Source organism: Narcine bancroftii, chromosome 1, assembly GCF_036971445.1.
Source record: "Narcine bancroftii isolate sNarBan1 chromosome 1, sNarBan1.hap1, whole genome shotgun sequence".
Lineage (NCBI taxonomy): Eukaryota > Metazoa > Chordata > Chondrichthyes > Torpediniformes > Narcinidae > Narcine > Narcine bancroftii.
Window position 1 is genome coordinate 28,780,672 of NC_091469.1, and position 21,494 is coordinate 28,802,165.

Sequence of the window (21,494 nt, forward strand, 5' to 3'; positions counted from 1 at the left end):
TTAATATTCCACTTCAAACTGTGCACAGGGAATGAAGTACAAAAGTAAACATACAGAAAAAACTTGAAGGCTTTCACCGACGATCCAACACTTTCAAACAAGTTCTTCAGATCCTCCTCTGTGATTGAAGGTCTGAAAATAGACAAACACTTAGAGCACAGAAAGGGAGAAACTTACTAATTTGTGAAAAATGTAAAATGCATAATTACTGTCTACAGACAAGACTCTTATATAACTATTGGTGTTAGAAGCCTCAAAGGATCATTTTATGCCATTTCAATTAATGACGAGAAAGAGTGAAGAGCCAACAATGGTGAAGCCCCTGCATTACCAATTTAAATTCATGCTTCACATGCCAACTACACATCAACAAATAGCTTGTCTTAATACTCTGTATGTAGAAGTCATACATAAATTAACATTAAGATGCTTGGTCCTGCTTATATATAAAAACCATAATCAGGCCAGATTGACTATGTTTAATGATTTAGGTTGAGTGTACAATTAGTCAAATTAGAATATGGAAACCAATCCAGAGACTGCTACTTTGCAGTAGTATGAACGACACTAGGCAACTCATCCGAATTGCATTCAAGATCAAGCTGTTAAGTCAACATCTGCTAATGTGAACTACAAAGAAATATTATTGATGGCAATATGTCTGTTCCTCTCCCCAACTATTTGAACAAGCTGGAAGGGCTGAATGGCCTGCTTCCTGCAAACAGCAATTCTCAAAAACAATTATAACCTCTTTTGCCAAACAATTGCTGGCAATAAATTGCCCGATGAAAATATAGCAGAATTGGATAAATATCTTTTTTTTTGTAAAGTATGGAGCCCATATTTAAAAATCCTTGGTATTAAAATCTGATCTCTCAATCAGTTTCGGTGGATGTCTCTGTTTCCGCAGCTTAAAAAGTTGATTATGTTTACAGTGAAGATCTTCATTCTTCCTTTATAGGTGGGTAGGGAAGGAGGGAGGGTGTTAGTGGGGTGGTTGGGTTTCATTTAAACGTGTGATGTTTGATTTATTATAAATTTCATACGATTTAAAATTGTAAATAAAATATTAAAAGAAAATATAGCAGAATTATTCTTTCATTAGCTGCCCAAGCTTCCCAATTTCAGTAGGCTTTTCAAGCAGATATGCCTGTTAGCTTCATGTCCAGTGAAACAACCTTTATGTATCAGGCATGTGGTGAGGTTTCTAAAAAAGGAAAAGAGACAGCCAACCAAAGGGTCAAGGGGGCGCAGCGTTCCTTGCGGGAGGTGGGGGGCAGGGAGCACCCCATTTGGAAAATTTTTGAAAATGTACACACAAAATTACCAGTTTCAAGCCATTTAAAAAAAACTAGTCATTTTAAACAAAAGCAATTAGTTTTTTTTAAACAGTGAGCACAGTATATCAGATAGACACTACCATCTGTACCCAGACTCCAAGCTCCTTCCAGATCATCAGGCAGTACCTGCTTGACCTATACTCAAACTAGAGTATCTGGTTCTCCTAACCCCAAGCAGTATTTGCCCATAACTAGCACCCAGCATGCCAAGCAGTGCCCTTGCCCAACTTGCATCCAATTGGAAAATTCACATGCCTGTAATAACTCATTTTTGTTATTCCATTATTTGGAACAGAATCATAAAATTATTTTAGCACATGCAGTGGCTAAGCAGAACCATTTTCACAAAATCTTATTCTCCACTAGAAAGTTACTTCCGAAATACGTAAGCATTTCTTTGCATTGATGTTTATCGATTACTCGGGGGTTTTTCTTCAGCTAACCTTAAAAACAATGTCTTTCCCAATTGTTTCTTCATGCGTGATTTTTGAGATATAGATTAAAAACATAGAAAGGGCCACTGGCATAGACAGCATGGCATTGCAACATGTTGGAAACACTTTGCAACCAAGGGGGAGTGCATGAAGATGCTTCGCCGCTGCTATGCTGCAGGAAATGTGTCAGCCAAAGTTGGCAGAACAATGTCCTAGCACTGCATGGAACAAGCAGAGGTGGTCACAGTGGGCAGGGAGGGCATTGATAAAACACTGACGTGGATTTTAAAAACACAGAAAATTCACATCCCCACTGTATTTAAACTACTTACGGAATGTTTGAGAGATGTAGGGTGGATGATGGAGGAAAGATATTTTGGAAGTTTTTGGACCCTGGTTTCTTGAAGCGATGAAGTGGAGAATTACTGTAATCCTTTGTAAGCCCCTGGTCTTCTTGCCCCTCCCGAGGAAGCTGGACCATCTGGTGCTTTGACAATGTTACACGCAATACTCGGCCATACACTTTCTGCCCATTAAGATGGCTCATAGCTATGGAGAATAGAATGTTTGTAATTTTAAGTTAACATAGAAACACTGTTGTGAATCATATTTTCACTCAAGGCTTTGGTGCAAATATTTCATTTAGTCTGAAAACGAATACATTAGGCAATGCTATCATGGTTTAAAAAATACAACAGTTTCAAACATGACACTTAACAGTTTAATGCTATCAGGCAGAGCATATTTTATTTAGCATTCTACTCCTGGAGTGTGAGCAAGCTGGTGTGAGTTACCACTCAGGTGGTGTCTTGCTATGTCTGAAAATTGGTACAACCATCCTCCACACACTCAGCAGTAAAATTTCAATATAATCAGCGCAACAATGTAAAGAGCTAAAACAAAGAAATGTTAAGACATTAAACCACAAGTACACTTGCACCTGCGAATACCAGGATATCTATGCATGTTGTAATTTATCACCATCTTCCAAAAGTCAAAATTAACATTGAAACATTTCTTACTAAGATTCCAGGTTCAAATGATTGGTCTAAACAAGTGCAGATATGCAGCATGAAACTACAAAGAAAATAATACTAATAAAATCAGAGTACAAGTGGGGGGGGGGGGGGGGGGGAAGGGGAGAGAAAAAAAAAAAATCACATTTTGGGCAGTAATTAAGATTCTACTGAATAAGGAGCTCAGATTAGGGAAGAAATAGGTGTTATGAAAGTCACTAATCTATGATGATGTGCTAACATTGAGGTCTTGCAAACTGCATGGTGACACCTGGAACAAACAGCATTCCAGCAAAAAAAAATTACACTAAAATTAGACAATTTTTTAATGATAAAAAGATTGGAAAAAATTTGGCATACCACAATGAGGGAGAGGAGGAAAACTATGAGGTAACACATTAGTAACTGTCCAGACAAAATGTTAACAGGGAAGTAGTGACCCTTACCTAGCTGAGCTTGGCTTGCATCTGCCATCTGTATTAAGGCATTTTCTTTTTTATTGAACAAGATCTTCACACGATGCACATCACCATAAACTCCTTCGGTTTAACCAAATAAAAGTTTCAATTTTATATGAATGACACACAAATTCAATTTTAAAATAAGTAATTTAAATGAGCAAAGGTATTAAAAATATTTAAACAATGAAAAAGGTGAACATGTTTTATCAAATGCTACATTGCAAAAAGCAGCTCGTGCATTTATAATTAGCAAAATAAATTTAAGCATAGATGCAAGATTCTGTTGAATGAACTATTGAAATATCAACTTTTTTTTTTATAAAGATTCATAGTAAAATAGCATTGGAAATGACAACATACCAAAGAGAATGAACAGCCAGTGAGGTGAAACCTTCTGTAGTAGGGGGAACAAAACAATCAGCACAAGATGACCGGAGACAAGCATCAAGACCCCCGTATTGAAGATTTTCAGCATTACAGTTGAAGGCCAGTTTGATCCACAGAAAATTCATTTGATCACGCAAAAGAATTAAGGTTCAAATGTCGTAGATGTTCCAAGTTTGTTGATTTGATGTTTTTTTTTTAAAATTATGGAATAACAAAGCAGGAAAATGGCCAGGGTTTGGGGGGGCGGGGGGGAGGAGGAGAGAGGGAAAAGGAGAAAACAAAAGTCAACATATTAACATTTAAAGCATACAAATCTATTTTACCTATCCCTTTTTCACCCTTCCAGACACTACTGTAGATGAGTTGAAACACTTGTCCTAAACTTTTACAGGTGGTCCCTGACTTACAACTATGCAACTTACGGCCACCCGTAGATAAGACCCAAAAAAAACTGTACAAATTTTTTAAAATGATGTAAATATAAAAATGGCAGGTCCCAGGGGCTGTTTATTTTGATGGACTGACATTGCAGCAGCCAAAGGCTGAGAGGTCACTGTGATTCCGCCACCGCCAATTGTGTTCTATTTTGAGGACATGAAGGCAGTGGCGGACCCTGTGTTCAATTTGGGGGAAGTGAGGGGAGCCAGATGCTGGTGGTGGTGGACAATGGGTCTTTGCAGTGCTGGGTGGGCTGGGCCATGTACGAAGTGCTGTGGCTCCAGTTTAAGAACACGCCAGCCCCGGAGTAACATGCTTCCAATTTACGTCCATTTTGATATCTGACTGGTTGGTCAGAACTGAACTTGGATGCATGTCAGGGACCATTTGTATAAGAATGCTGATGCAAAAATTCAACTCATTTATTGCTTATGGATTTCACTCCAGATGCAAACAAAAATCCATCCAGTAGAAAGCCATGGCAAATCAAGTATGTTATTTATAACATGCATTTAGTTTTCAGTGCTGCACATTTAGAAAAATTACAGAAAACAGCCAAGTGTATTTTTTTTTAAATAAAAGTTTAAAATGAAAGATTAAACCTGCATCAAACAAGACTGCACCTTCGCTCATGACCTGCTGTGCAAAACAAAACACAAACATTTCCCATTTTATCAAAAGATTTGAGGATAAAAGTGAAATTATGCCTCTATGGGACTACACTCAATGTCAACAAATCACTCAATATAAATGGCCAGCGAATGGGATAAAATATATAGGTATCTGGGTAGATAAATTAGAGAACGTATACAAATTGAATTATGTACCTTTTACTTAAAGTCAATGAGGATTTGAATAAATGGAGGATGTTGCCAATTACACTAGTGAGTAGGACTAATTGTGTTAAAATGAATATATTTCCTAGGGTACAATATTTATTGCAAATAATACCGCGAAAGGTTTTTTTAAAGAATTAAATAAATATATTAGAATTTTTCTTTGGAAGAGAAAGATGTGAGTTTCTTTAGATAAATTGACTTGGAAATTTGAGTTAGAAGGTTTGCAATGATCAAATTTTTTAAGTTATTATAAGGCAGCTCAATTGAGATTTTTTTTTTTTTAAACTTTCTTTGATGAGGGAAGATAAACCAGCATTGACCAAAATAGAAATTGATAAAAATAAGATAAAGGAAATTGGAAGATTAGATAGAGACATACACACACACACACACAACACACACCCGCACAGTAAATGGGAAGCAACCTTGTTGAAACATCTGATTAACATTTGGAATAAAGTAAATGATGAAAATGGAATGAGGAGTGCTGTCCGGTCTAAAATGCCTCTGATGTAAAACCAACTTATTCCATTTTCAATGGATAAACTATTTTTAAAATATTTGGTTTCAGAAAGGAATTAGATAGGCAGAAGATTTCTATGTATGAAGAAATTTAATCAATTAAAAAATAAATACGGGATACAAAATAATACCCTTTTTGTTACTATCAACTACGTGCTTATTTAAGAGATAAGCTGGGTACAACAATATTATTACAAAAATGTGTTGTTGAAATATTAATACGTAGTAGATACATTGAGAAATTTATTTTGGCTATGTATACTTTATTGCTGAAGGGAACTATTAAACAGGGAATTCATAGGTCCAGACAACATTGGGAGACAGATTTAAATGTCAATATTGATTAAATAAACTGGTCAGTTGTGTACTACAAATGTTAGATATAGATTAGTTCAATATAATTTCTTACATCAACTATTTCTTACTCTAGTGAAAGTCAAATAAATTGAAGTCAGATTTATCCGATCAATGTTTCAGATGTGGTCAGGAGGTAGGTACTCTTTTATTAACATAAAAAACAATTTTAAAAAGATTGCCCTAGAAGTAGCAAGAAAACGTATAGCGGTGACATGAAAATCAGATACCCATTTGGGTATGGAATATTTGCATGCAGAAATGCATAGCGTTCCTTGGGGGGGGGGGGGGGGGGGGGAAGAGAACAATTTGAGAAACAAGCATGATGTATTTTTTAAAATATGGCACCTGTACTTAAGAATGGAGGGAATTAACTTATAAACCTCTTCATTAAGCCTCGATCTTCATTAACCTCCTTGGAAATATTAAAAATTATAGACAATTAATTCCATATGGTGAAGGGAACTCACGGCAACCAGGTTTCTATTCTAATTTCTTGCTTTCATTTACTGTTTTCTTACATATTCCTTTTCTTTCTTTCTTTTGCGGTTAGCTTCGTGGGGGAAGGGGGTTAGGGTTACATCATGTAATAGATTTGATATTAACAATTTGTCATATTTTGTACTGATATTATTACATGTAAGGAAAACAAATAAAATTTCAAAAAGATATTTTTAATAGTAGTTACATAACTTTCCGAGAAAAGCAAGCTGGACATTCAACCAAATTGACTCAACTTAGATCCTTCCCAAATGTTCAATTCAATTATTTAAATACTGTATTACAAGTCAAAACTGTTTCAAAGCAAATTACTGTAAATATGTAATTGTTGACCAAAATATTTTTCATCTGAACAACCAACATATAAAAGGGCAAATCCCTATTAAGCTAAATACATTGACTATTAAGAATATGTGATATGACTACTTTGTACATTTTCAGTAACAGGTCATCATTAAATTTGATGTTAATGGGAAAGTTGTATTGTGTAATAGAAAAAAGGTAGATACCTTTGGCATGGAACATTCAAATTCTAATGACATGAAGTTTGAGAATATGTAAGCATATGCACATTTGCATAATGAACTCTGAAGATAAATGATTAAATGAATGATCCATCAAGTTAACAGTTACATTTCTTGCAAACTATTGGCTAGCATGCAAGTGCGAAAGACAAAGTGAATTCTTCAACCCAACAACTAAAACAACTGTACACAAAATTTACTAAATGTTACATTACTGAGTGGTTTTACTTTTATAAAATGAGGATCCTTGGCACTGTAACAATCACAACATCAAAAGATACTGTGCCTTCCTAATCTCAGCAAAATAAAACTGTATTGAATGCTTACACAACTGATTGCACTTCCATATTTCTGTATGCATGTTGTAGAACGTAACTGCTAATGTTTGGCAGGACTTTCTTATTACGTTGGTAAAATCTATTGCATTTGTGAATTTGCTTCAAGTTCCAGAATAATAGGCTGTAGTCTGCTCCAAAGGGTTTCAAAAACATGGGCCTGATCAAATCAGCCAATATACTGGACCACCAGTAAAATTTATATTAATTGAAGATATTATAAATACTCAAATGCATATGCGATTATGTTTGCACAAAATACATTTGGGTCACCTCAGTTACAGTATATTACTGTATCACAATTCTGCAAAGCACTGGGACAATGTGCATAGCCACCAGTCTAAAGAGGAGCTTCTGCAAGAATGGAACTGGAATATTGATAGGCATTCAGAAGGAAGGGAAGTGGCACTAGTAAAAGCTAATGGCAATTGAAAGTTATTGAACCAAAATTAACTAACTTGCCATCCAAAAGCAGCAAAATCCTACATTATACCATAATTATACAACTGGACCAAGTTTGTACAGATTTTCAAAGCTGTATTAAGATATCCTTGCAATTCTCCTTCAAGAGCCCATGAACGTCAAGAGCATAGGCCATATAGCTTTTAACTTGAGAATTGTAATGTTAGAGATTATAAGTTCAACATGCAAATCTAAAACTAAATGTGTGATTTAAAATTATGAAACACCTATTCTGTGCAAGAATGGAGACATTGCAATTCCTAATTATAGCACTAACCTCAGAGTTTAGGTTGCTGACCAGCAAGACTGAATTTCCTGCTGGGCCCATTCCATGCATTGCCAAACGACCGCCAACTGCAGCCTGTGGAAGACCAAGATGCCCCAGCCCTCCTGGGATTCCTTGAACTGACAGGCCTGAAATCATAACATTAACCATGGGAAGTGTACAATGAACAAACCCCATTCAAAACTATGAAGATTAATCTGGACAATATTTGAGATAGCAGGATGCAAAAGCACAGCATGTCAAGAGTTTTATTTATTCTCTCCCAAATAATTCTTCTGCACTTTCAAAGCTGCTGATTCAATGGAATATTTGCACTTTAGAATCTCACAGACATAACAAGAGTATAATCATTGGTCTATCACTGGAAAAGATGGTTGCAACTAAAGTCAAAATAAATCCCCTTAAACATATAAAGTACTTAAAATAGATAAACAGGAAGGCAATGGTTTCAATTTTAAAGGAACAGGCATCTGTACCATCTCTTGCAGCATTCAACACTTGCCCAAGTTTTATTTTTAAGAAATTGATTATTTAAAGCTGTTATTCCATGCAAGTATTCCCCAAATGATTCACTTTAAACACAAATTAATATCTGCTACCTGCACTGTCCTGAAATGCACTGTCATCAACTTTAGAGAATACTAACCTGCAGCTTGTGGGAAGCCAACAGCAGGCCCAAATCCACCAGCACCATAAGGATTGGAGATGATACCTGGTGCACCTAAAAGTTCAGTATTATAAAATTAATGTCATTGAATTACTTATCTGACTTTACTCTGTGACAGTCCCTTTTCCCTCTTTGGGAATGGATGCCCCAAAAGTCTTCTTTCAAATACTTGTGCTTAAATATCATATTCTGCAAACAATTGACAGCTCCTAACTTTACAACAACTGTAGAAGTTCACATGCAATTGAGTTATCTACAAATACAACTTGCAAATGAAAGGAAATTTCATTTAAGTACAAAGATCATTCAAGAACCACAATGAGTGAGTGCACTTAAAAATTAATGTACACTGAAGTAATCTTTGAAACTGTTCACACTGCAAAATGAAAACAAAATCAGTTTGATAAATAAGAAAATTACAAATTGAGCTTTGCTGAAAAAACCTTTCTACCTGCAAACACCAAACGAGTTTTCAGCATTGAGATTATGCAGGTCACCTTCACCCCCACTGCTCCACCCCTTTCTTCAGCTAATTCAGTTTAGATGGAGAACCCAAGGGTCAAATAATGGATTAATTTTCATGGAGCAGTGACAAAAATAATTGTGCATCTTTGGTCCTGTGCTATGGGAATTGCAACTAAAGATGCTCTTACCTCCCCAAATCCCCCTGAATTATCATTTCTAAGATTTTTTTTTAAAGAGACAAGGCATTCTTTTGCCACATATTTATTTGAAAACCTTAGTAAAAATCATGACACTGTGATGCGATACCAAGTCTCCACAAACTCCTGAAGAAGTAACAGCATTGACATTCTTTCTTCATGCCTTAAGTATATTAAGTTCAGGAAAGATCCTCCAACATAGTGACTCCCCAGAAGTTAAATCTGCTCACCCTCTCCATCTCTGATTCCCTCAATGATCACTGGATTGTAAATCTCTGGCTTTCTTTTCCTGAAGTCAACAATCAGCTCCTTATTTCTGGTGACATTGACTGCAAGGTTGTTGTACCATTCAGCTGAGCTTTCTTTCAAATATTTTAATTTGATGAGAGAAATATTACATGTATATGTTTAGATATTAACTAATTATATTATATTTTATATAATGCAATAGAATTGAGTCACAAACTGTACATAATATTACTTAATTCTCAAAAAAGTGAAAAATACTAAAGCATTACATCTCATTCTAACATTGTGATTATTTAAATAGACCAATCTCTTCTGGTTGTAAAAGAAAATAAAAAAACCCCATACTAATCTAAACACTCCCACTAAACATGGTTACCCCAAGTTTTCAATCTCCCTCCTATATGCTGACTCATCACCTTTCCTCATGCAACCCACTACAGAGGTACCATCAACAGATTTGTAGATGTTACTGTCATACTGAGCCACACAGTAGGTGTAATGGGGCTAAGAACACAGCCCTGTGGTGCTCTGGTACTGATGGAGATTGTTGAGGTGATGTTCTTCACTGATTGTGGTCTGGAAGTGAGGAAATCAATTATGCATTATGTGCTTTTACGAAACATTTGATGGGATTCTTTATTTAGCTGTAGACATTATGCACAAAAAAACTCAGTGCAAATAAATAAATTCAAGCTCATAATGAAGAAAAAAAAACTATTGATCTGTAACACTTAAGTTTCTGACAAGTTCAGTTGGTGCATACTAAAGCACAATCACCCAATCTCAAAAAATCTCTCAAAACTTGGAGCAATAAGTTGCAAATAGTTTTCTCAATGCCCAGCTCCCATATACTGCCTTAATAGAATACAAATAAAGTAAAATCCCTGGTATCTGGAATTCAAGCAACCCAAACAACTGGCCAAAAAAAGTTTAAATAAAAGTTTTAAATTGTAAAAAAGTTTTCCGAAGCAACACCTCTTGAAAATGGGAATATTCAGCCAGCGGAGCATCTGTTGTGCTCTGCCCACAAACAGCTGTTTGAATCAAGTTTCAATAATGATATTCAAAATTTTAAATAAAGCATTAAAAAAGTTGTGTTTGAACAAAATGGTGCTGCCAAGAATGAAGGGCCGATGCTGTTCGCCACTAGGGTGGCTCTCCCAAAGTGTCTCCCTAGCCCTGTCAAGAGTCTATTTTTATTAGTATTAAATATATTAGAAGGCTTCTTCTGTAAACCTGGGGGAGGGGGTTAATTATGACACATCGACAGCACCAGTGACTGGGATTCTTATTTAAATGCTTTTAAGTTACAGAAATTAGGTACCTGATTAAAGTGAGCTTTACAAAATTGAGTACAATACTGATATTTGTTCTTCAAATTATTTTAAATTTTGCACTGTTGTTTGTCTTTTAAACTGTGTATTCTTAATGCAAATACATTAGTTAGACATTGGAAATGTTGTTTCAGTCATCCAGAAAATTTGCATGCCCAGCATTCGCAATCCCACAGGTGCAGGATACCAGGGCTTTTACTGTATTGCTTTTCCTTGAAAATAAATCTCAGTATATAAATATATAGTGTAGCGGTAGCTACTAAGGGAAGTGAAATAACAAGACTACATACTGTAAGTCACTTGCATTTCCAACGGTTTAGTTTTGAAAAGCCTGTGTTGTGGCTTACTAGGTGGCCCATAAGTCCCACCCACGAGTGGGCGGTGACATCACAACGCAGCTGAGTGTGCGGCCCATTTGAACACGGGAGAAGATGCGCTCGGCGGCGCCCTAACAGTGCGGAGCCAGTTCACCTGTGTCTCGCTGTGCACCGCCATAATAGTTTTCACCAAAAAAACTGCTTAAAAATTGGAATACAACTCTAAGGACAAGAAAAGCAATCAGTTAAAAATAATTAAATGGGTAGTTTGTGCTTTCAATTGTCCTCCCTCCAACATTCTTTGGAAAGGTGCACGAATCAATGCCACTTATGATTCAATATATGGTCAACATATTTTCTATGTTGTAATGTTTCTATTGCTCAATGTTGTGTGAATTTGAGGGTCATGTGACCGCTCCATTGGGAACCTGGTGGGAGTGTGGACTATGGAGGGTATGTGACCTGTCTGCCTAGGACCTGGTGGGAATGTGGATTGTGGGTGGTTACATGGCCTCTCTGCCTGGAACTTAGCCGGAAGTTGCAACACCTGCCAATCAAGGTTGGATCTTGCCCACCAATTCATTGGCCCTTTAATCACCCAGTGATTACCTGGGCCAGACTCTCCAGCTGAATGTACCATGAAGTCCACCATGTGCAGTATCTCTTCCTCTTCGGTTCTCAGATAAACCCTGGTCCAATCCAGGTCGCAAACTGTGGACAATACTGGAGGAGTCATTGCCAAGGTGGGCACTAATCCAGGATTGAGGCTGTTAGATAGCATTGAAGCCATGCCCACATTAGACAAGGAAGGGTGGGTATTGTATTGTAATTTTTTGTGACAATTCAGTCCACAGTTGCTAGTATCAGTAGCACCAAGTCACTTATTAAGTGACTTACTAAACTGTTTTATGATGTGTTGCTATCCCTATTATGATCCCCTTATCTGTGTTTTAATAAAGATCCTTCCTGTGTTCAGACTCGTTGCTCTTCAAACCCAAAACATTTCCCTTCAGTCATATACCTGATTTGACAACACGCAAGATCCTCCCCACTCCCCCCCACCCCCCGAGAGAAATTATCTGAAAAACCTCCCCAGGTCTTGTATGCCAAGGTAACATTTTGGAGAGCATGATATTGGTGCCTGGCCATGATATTAGGGATGGAAAAATCTCCCCAGGGCTGAGGCACTATTTGAAACGAATCCTTACAAGCACTGCTGCCACCTCTAACCCTAACCCCCCCTCCTTTTTCCGAGCACCACTGCTTTAAACCTAACCCCCCCACACCACCGAACACCGCCGCTGCTACCCTGGACCTAGAAGGTATACTTATCTGTTTGTCTTAGTGTTCGCCATCAATGAAACAACATCACATAAAACATGGTCTCATGAGATCTGGCCTGTCCATAATAGACTAAAACATGCACAGTAAAAAAAAAAAATTCTTAATATTCCCCACTGAAATGGACCAGTGGGTCCTATATGCCATCAAATACATAATTAAAAAAAAATATTCCCAACAATTTTCTAAAATCACTTGATGGTACAATTAAGTTCAAATAATAAAATGACACTTGCAATTCTTATATTTCAATAAATCAAGTGTTGCTTATGTGCCCATATCTAAAGACCAGTGCAAAAACAATATGAGTATCAATACATACTCTAATATGTGCCAACGGTGAACAAATGTCCTTCTGGTACAACCAACTTCAAAAAAATGATTGTTCAATTCAATTATTTAAATACTGTATTACAAGTCAAAACTGTTTCAAAGCAAATTACTGTAAATATGTAATTGTTGACCAAAATATTTTTCATCTGAACAGCCAACATACAAAAGGGCAAATCCCTATTAAGCTAAATACATTCGACTATTAAGAATATGTGATATGACTACTTTGTACATTTTCAGTAACAGGTCATCACAAAGAAAAAGTCCAAATAACTTGACTGATATGATATTTCTGCTGCATTAAATCTGCTCAATCATCTGTGCACATTCGAATATTTTATCAATAGTAAAAGCAATAAATTGTGATCTATACACAGCACCAAGCACATTAACTACTTTATATGCAATTCATATTTAAGTACCCTTTGATCAAAGTATCTAACATGCTTTCACAAGCATTTCCAGGCCATCAAAAACCTCAACTTAAAAGCTTCACATTTGTTGGAAAATGTCAATTCATGCAATAAAATTATGAGGCTGGTACAGGGGTTTCATGATACAAATCGTAAAGCTCTTTAAGAGATTGCGAGTCAAAATCTACTGACAAACATGATAGGTTAAGGGAAATTTACATATGGCTAGGTGAATTAATTTGCACAGGAAACTGTGCCTTTGCCAGCCCTCTGGAAACACTTCCCATTACCAGCACTCGATGTATTTCCCAGTTTGAGATTTTTTTTTGCCTATGCAGACAACTCTACTTTTATTGCCAAGTTAGTAATGAACTGATTTATTCCATCTTTTCAGGGAAGGCATTCTAAATCAGACAAGTTCACTTGAGAAAAAAAATCTAACCCTGACCCCCAAAATTAGACATACGTATGCAGACTGCATTCTGTTAACCAATTCTCCTGAGTGCTGGCAATTGTCCCCTCTTATTGGACAAAATTGTGCGTGTGGGGAAAATGGTGGGGAAAACAGCATGATTGTTGATGAACAAAAGGGATCAACAACAACAAAAAAAAAATTACCTGTCATCATATATTTACCTAGAAGTGAAGTTTCCTTACCAAAAGCGGCGGCCACAGGAGGGTCAATGGTGGGCTGGCCGTCGCCGGAAGGAAGATCAAGGCGTGTAAAGTCTCTGCTTTTATCATTGTTGTATTTGACATTAAGACTTGTCAACTTTGAGAATTCTATACGCAAAGTACAGCAAGCATTGTAGATATTCTGTCCATCCAAAGCCTGAAATCCAAGGAAAAGAATAGTTAGCTGAATATTTTCTATTAATTGATGAACTATTTCCATTATGAATTTATTTCCAGATACAATAAATTTCTGATCATTTACTGTAAACGATCGCTATTGTTACAAATCACCATGAGCTGAAACTCTACACCACACTACTAGACATGGAATTTACTTTAAAAGGCACCTTTGCCAACCAAGTTTGCAAAATTCTCTCCTTCCCCTGCAACTAAAAAGCCATATTTTATACACACCACACTACAAAATCCCTATTAGATCACGTAAAAGGTACAAATTAAAAATATCAGTACTCCATACTATACTTCAATTCAAAGAAGAGTACAATGACAGAGGTACAATTTTAAAACTGAACTAAACTAAAATTATGTTTGGGGAAAACAAATGATAGGAAACACTGAGCTCCATACCAATCATAATAGCACACAAAACTTCTACTCAGCGTTAGAAAATGGAATATTGCAGCACAGAATATTCCTTTGGGCCTACACTATGCCAAACATTACAAATCTAATCAACAAACTAAACCTTCCTTGCCTCAAACCAATAACCCTCTCTCCCTTGCATCCATGTGCCCAAGTTCCTCGAATGACCTTCACTGCCACTCTTGGCGATCCATTCCAAGCACCAACTACTCTGTTTAAAAAAAAACTTGCTCCCAATATCTTCCCTCAACTTCCCTCTCCTAACCTTAGACAGATCTTCTGTTATTCGCTACTGTCACCACAGGAAAAGGTGTTGGTCATCTACCCTATTTATGCCTCTCATTATTTTGTAGTCCTCCATGAGTTCATCTCTCATCTTTATTCATTCCAGGGTAAAGCCTAACTCTGTTAACCTTGATCACAACACATGATCTCCAATCTAGGCAACATCCTGGTATATCTCTTCTGCACTTCCTTCCAAAACTTCCATATCCTTCCTGTAATAAGGAACAAAACAACATTGAAAGAATGGTGTAACCAGAGTTTTATAGAGCTGTAACATTACCAATCAGCTCTTGAACTAAATTCCACAACTAATGAAGGCCAGCATACCATAAGCCTTCTTAACTACCCTATGAACCTGCAAGGCAACCTTGAGGGACCTATGAAGTTGGATCTCAGGGTCCATTTGTTCTTTCCCACTTAAGAATCCTGGCATTAACAATGTACTCCACCTTCAAGTTCGACCTTCTAAAATCATATCCGAACTGAACTCCATCTGCAACTTCTCCACACAAATTTGCATTCAGTTGTAACCTATGACAACCTTCTACACTATCCACAATACTTCAGAGCTTCATGTCATCTGTTGATATGCTGTATTTGAGAAAGGATCATTACAAAGGGACACAGACGTTTGTCCCACAGTACCCTAACAATGAATGCTGTTAAGGAAAATGTTTTCATCTCTTGCACCCAATTACCAAACTGTGGGTGGCATGGTTGGCGAGCAGTTAGTGGAAAGCTTTTACAGCGCCAGCAACTGGATCCTGACCAGGGTTCAAGTCCCGCGCTGCCTGGAAGGAGTTTGTACGTTCTCCCAACATCTCCGGCAGCACCAGTTCCTCCCACCATTCAAAATGTACCAGGAGTGTAGGTTAATGGGGTACAAATTGGGCAGCACAGACTCGTGGGCCAAAATGGCTTGCTATTGTGCTGTACATCTAAATTAAAAAATTTACTTCATGTAATCTCTTTTTAACGCAAGTGATTTTCAATTATCTAGTCAACTTAGTTTTCTCATGAGCATTAACAAACTACAAGAATAATGACTATTGGCCTTAATCTCAAAATTAAATGTCAGCTCAATGTTGGTTGATTCAGAATTGATTTAACGCTGGATTCAAATGGTGTATTCAGAAGTACTTCAAATTTGAAATCATAAATTTACACATTGTGTACATGTTCATAGCCATTAACAGTAATTGCAACTTTTGTACACATATCTTTCAATATGCAATTTTATTAGCAACTGAACAATTTTAAATCCCAAATATATAATTATTCCAGGTAATTTATTTTATTTCTAAGGGATGTTATACAATGGATTGCATGAACATCATGACTTCCAGCAAAATAAGCACATGCAATTCTGGGTACAGCAATTAGTATCTTCAAATAAAAAGAGGGAAACTTGAGTAAGGAAATGCACGAATAGATCCTGGGTCACGGCAACACAAAATTATGAAAGTCGTGTTCAATATAACCAGTTTTAATTATTTTGCGGTTGACGTTAGCAAAATTTATCTGGGGATATTTTCATTAGGCCTCTGACAAGAGTGCAAAAGTTAATTAAAATTTGAGTATGGAATTGGGGTTAGTTTACTGATGTAGACAGATTTGAATAAAGGTCAGTAGAACGCTAAACAAAGAGGAATAGGTTGTTTTGGATTGGGAGATTGTAACTGGGTATACTGCAAGGATTGTTAAGCAAAGCAGAGACATTTACATTCTACAATTCTTGGATGTTGATGAAAGGAGAAAGTAGTATATTAAAGTTTACAGATGACTCCAAGTTCAGAGTTCATTTGAGTTAGATGGTAAGTCGTGTGTATGTGTGTGTGTGTGTGTGTGTGTGTGATTGCATGTACTTCAAGCTGACAATGTTCTTGAACCTTAGTGCAGGTACAGCAATTGAGATGGTGAATGTTAGCCTTTTGTTATAGGAGGATATGAGCACAACAGTCAAGACACCTTGCAATTATTTAGGGCTCATGCAAGACCACACTTTGAATATAGTAGTCTAGATTTTTTTTTAAATTTAAATTGAGACGTACGGTATGGTAACAGGCCCTTCTAGCCCACAAGCTCATGCCGCCCAAACACACCCAATTAACCTACAACCTCCTGCACGTTTTGAAAGGTGGGAATAAATGGGAAAAATTATAAACTCATTACAGACAGCGGCACCAGATTCAAACGCGGATTGCTGGCACTTTAATAGTGCCGCATTATCCATCCTTAGGGCTGCGTTAATCATCCTTTACACTAACCATGCCTTAGGGAATATGCATACTCTCTCCAAAAAGGGGAATGGCTTGAAATAGAAGGCTTAATTGATTCATTCTTTGTATCTTAGTTAGTGGAATTGTCCCAAGGAAAATCCAACTTGTGTGTATTTACAACAATAAGAGAGACATTACAGAAACTTATAAAGTTGCTCTAGGGCTCAGAGGATAATAGAATAAAGGTTTGCTTCCCCTCGCAGCAATGGCTAGAAATGAAGTCAGTTTCAAAATAGAGGATGAGCATTTATACCTTAAGGTGGATTTCTTCACTCTAAAGGAAATTAATCTTTGGAATTCTTTACCCTTGGTAACAGAGGCAAGACATCAAAATACATTTAAAATAGAATGCAGAACTTTTGGGTAAAGGAAAATCAAAGGTTGTGGGGCAAAAAGTCAATTTTATTTAATAGCAGAATAGACATGAGAAGGAAAACACCTTATTACAGCTTCTTGTATCTTACATGAAACAGATTTTCTGTACCACTCAAACTGTTTTTAAATGATGTTCAGTAAATTTCTCAAGTTCTTTTCACCAGAATGTTGAATAAACAACAGCTCAACCTCACATTCCACCAATTGTCTAAAGAGGCAACAGACAAATGGATTTCCTCCACTTTCCAACACTAACCAGCTTAGCATGTTGTGCATGCATTGGATCAGCATACTGAAGGAGTGCCTGGAACTGATTGTTCTTTGTGAAAGTGATAATTTTCAGCACGGTTCCATACTTTGTAAATATCTATACATAGTTAAAAAAGAGAATCAGAAAGTCATAAACATACCCACAAAAATTCAAATTTACTTTATGTGATTGAAATGAAGTAAAAAATCAAATCTCAATTACAAAATTAGCACACATATTGGTAGCCTTTGAAGCCATACAAGAATATTATACTTCAATAAATAAAATTTGCATACTAAACATGTTAGGCAGTCAATCACCTAGATGCTGACCATATATTTATCAACAATTCCCATCTTAATTTTATAGCTACAGTAAATCAGTGCAATGTCAAATATCACAGACAAAAGACTTGAAAATAAAGACATGCAAAGGATGTGACAAAGACTAAACCCCATGGATGAACTGGTTAATTGGGCTCAAGGTGAAAAGATATTTTTCAAATCACAATAAATATTGGGTCAGATGGACAAAATAAAAATCTGCTTGTTAAACAGATATTGAGCAATAATTTGAAGTGCCAATTCTGATTGGCTGTCCACTGGTAACTCAGACCTGTTGAGTGTTTCCAACATTTATTTTTAAAAAAGGGTATTATTGGTTTCATGCATAGCCCAAGTCCTCTTGCCCCATCCAATCTGCACATCATAGAGCAGCCATAGATATCATTTCAATGATGCAACAGGGAATTTTGGGACCACTGCAGTAAGAGGAGGAGTGAGGGATTTGGGAGAGTTGTGAGCTTTGGGAACCACCTGGAGGTGAGTGCAGTCAAAAAGGGAGTGGAGGGGTGTCTCAGGCCATTGTCATCTTGGGACCGATGGTGAAAGAGGAGGAGCGAGGGAATCAGGAAAAGTGTCAGGAACCAGTTTAAAAGGGGGAAGAGGGCAAGTTAAGAGTTAAACGAAAAAGTGATTGGTGGTAGGGGTAATAAAGATAAAGACAGCGACAAATATAAGGGGTAGCTCAAGCACAGCAGCCAGTGTGAGTGGACCAGTGTAGGAGGGGGTCTTGGAGGATTTGGTGAGCAGAGGCTGAGGATGAGCTTGATTCCAGTGAGCCAAAGCCAGATAAGATGTTTGTATTTAAATTAGGAAAAGATCCTGGAAACATCAACGTGGGCAGTGGAATACTCCGATTGCAGGATGTGGGGGATCTGGGACTGCACAATTGACCACCTACAAGAGGTGCATCCAGCTGCACCCCCTGGGAGACAGACTTAGGGAACTGGATGAACTCCAGATCATTCAGGAGGCAGAAGCAATGATGGACAGAAGCTTCAGGGAGACAGTTACCCCTAAAAGTCAGGAGGCAGGTAACTGGGCGACCGTTAGGAAGCGGAATAAACAGATAGTGCTTTGCACCCCTATGGCCGTTCCCCTCAACATTAAGTATACCGCTATGGATACTGCTTGGAGGGACCAATATCCTGGCAGCCAGGTTTGCTAGCGCTTTTGGGGAAGGTTTAAACTAGTTTGGCAGGAGGATAGGAACCAGAATACGAGTCTAGAGAATAGGGCAGAAGGTCAAATACAAGATGCTATGTGTTCTGAGTTTGAGGAAGGACAAGTAGAGGACAAAATAGTTAAGAGTTTTGAAATGTGTCCATTTCAATGCTAGGAATATTAAGAATAAAGGGGATGAAGTTGGAGCATGGCTCAGTATATGGAACTATGATGTTGCGGCCGTTACAGAGACTTGGCTGGAGGAAGGACAGGATTGCCTGCTGCAGGTACCGGGGTTTAGGTGTTTTAAAAGGAATAGGATGGGGGGTCAGTGTGGACTGGGATGGGTGTGTGGGAAGTAATGTTACTGGTCAGGGTTAGTATCACAGTGATGGAAAAGGAGGATACTGCAGAGGGGTATTTACAGAGGGGGTAGGTGGAAGTCAGAAATAGGAAACAAGTAATCACTGAACTATGAGTAGTCCAAAGGTCCCCATATAGCCCTTAGGACTATTTGCAGACAGATTTTGGAATGGCACAGGAAATACAGGGCTGTAATTATGGGTGATTTCAACTTCCCTAAAACTGTGTGGCTCTTTCTGAATGCAAAAGAGATAGAAGGGGCTAAATTTGTCACAAGTATTCAAGAAGGATCCCTAACACAGTATGTGGACCAGCCAACAATACTGGATCTAATTCTGGGTATTGAACCTGGTCAGGTGGTGGGCCTTTAGACGGGTGAGCATTTTGATGAGTGACGACATCTCTGAGCTTTAGCATAGCTTTGGATAAGGATAAAAGCAGACAAAATGTTTTATTGGGGAAGGGCTGATTATGATGCAATGAGGTAGGAACTAATGAGAGTAAATTGGAAACATATGTTCAAGGGTGAAAGCACACAACTAATGTTGAGGATGTTTAAGGACCATTAAAATGTTAGGTTTTGTCTCACTGGAACAGGGAAAAGATGGTTGGAAAAGGGAACTGTGGTTGATGAAGCAGGTGAGGCAGATAGTCAAGAGGAAGAAGGAAACAGAAAGGGCTCATGAGAAGTATATGGTGGCCAGAAAGGAGCTTTTAAGGACAGGAGAGCTTATAGGGGGAATGAGAAGGCCTTGACCCTAAGGCATTTTCTGTGTATGTGAAGAACAGAAAGATGATGAGAATGATGGTGGGGCGGCTAAAGGATAAAGGTGGCAACATGTGCCTGTCGGCAGAGGAGGTTGGGGAGGTCCTAAATGAATACTTCGTTTCAGTATTCGTAAGAGAAAAGGACCTTGATCAGGATGGGGTCAAAATAGAATTGGCTTATATTCTGGATAATGTTAAGATTAAGGAAGAGGAAGTGTTGGATCTTATTAAAAACATTAAGATTGATAAGTCCCCAGGGCCAGACACGATATGCCCCAGGCTGCTGTGGGAAGAAAGGGAAGAGATAGCTGGGGCAGTAGCTGTGATCTTTGAGTCCTCTTGGACACAGGAGAAGAGCCAGTGGATTGGGAATGGCAAATATAGTCCCCTTGTTTAAAAAAGGAAATACAGAAAATTCTGGGAATTATAGTCCCACAAGTCTTACATCAGTGGTATGCAAAATATTAGAGAGGATTCTGAGGGATTGGATCTATGAGAATTTGGAGTAGTACAGCCTACTCAAGGATAGTCAGTATGGCTGTGTGAAGTGAAGGGCATGCATCATGTGCCTAAATGAGTTTTCTGAGAAGGTAACAAAAAAAAATTGATGAGAGTAAAGCAGTAGATGTAGTCAAGATGGATTTTAGTAAGGCATTTGACAAGATCGCCCATGAGAGACTCATTCAGGTCATGAGATCGATGGAATCTTGGCTGTGTGGATAAAAAAATTGGCTTGCAGGTAAAAAGCAGAGAGTAGTAGCAGAAGGGAAGTATTTTTCCTGTAGGTCAGTGATTAGTGGAGTACTGCAAGGATCTGTTCTTGGATCCCTGCTCTTTGCAATTTTTAAAAATTACCTGGATGAAGAGGTGGAAGGATGGGTCATTAAGTTTGCAGATGATACAAAGGTTGGAGGTGTTGTGGATGGAGCTGAAGGTTGTTGAAGATTACAAGAGGATAGAGAGAGAATGCAGAGTTGAGCTCAAAAGTGGCAGATGGAGTTCAGTCCGGATTAAGTGTAGGTGATGCACTTTGGAAGAACAAACCTGAAGGCTGAGTACAGGGTTAATGGTTGGTTACTTACAAATGTGGATAAATAGAGGGACCTCAGGGTCCAAATCCATACATCCCTCAAGGTCGCTGGACAGAATCATAGGATAGATAAGAAGGCCCATGGG

The 21,494-nt window shown here is 37.8% G+C and overlaps 1 protein-coding gene across 7 annotated transcripts in view; it reads right to left on the reverse strand.

The window, feature by feature from the left end:
* The window catches only part of ptbp3 (polypyrimidine tract binding protein 3), a 112,301-nt gene that overhangs the window by 7,014 nt on the left and 83,793 nt on the right, over window positions 1-21,494 (reverse strand). For 6 of the 7 annotated variants that reach the window (XM_069923089.1, XM_069923081.1, XM_069923097.1 and 3 more), the window contains 8 exons: window positions 17,689-17,799; window positions 13,852-14,047; window positions 8,546-8,620; window positions 7,891-8,027; window positions 3,612-3,645; window positions 3,237-3,329; window positions 2,107-2,323; window positions 55-132 (listed from right to left, as the gene is read on the reverse strand). In XM_069923089.1, the coding sequence (XP_069779190.1) occupies window positions 55-132; window positions 2,107-2,323; window positions 3,237-3,329; window positions 3,612-3,645; window positions 7,891-8,027; window positions 8,546-8,620; window positions 13,852-14,047; window positions 17,689-17,799 (941 nt within the window). The remainder of the gene's footprint in view (window positions 1-54; window positions 133-2,106; window positions 2,324-3,236; window positions 3,330-3,611; window positions 3,646-7,890; window positions 8,028-8,545; window positions 8,621-13,851; window positions 14,048-17,688; window positions 17,800-21,494) is intronic. The other variant, XM_069923109.1, reaches the window with a different exon arrangement.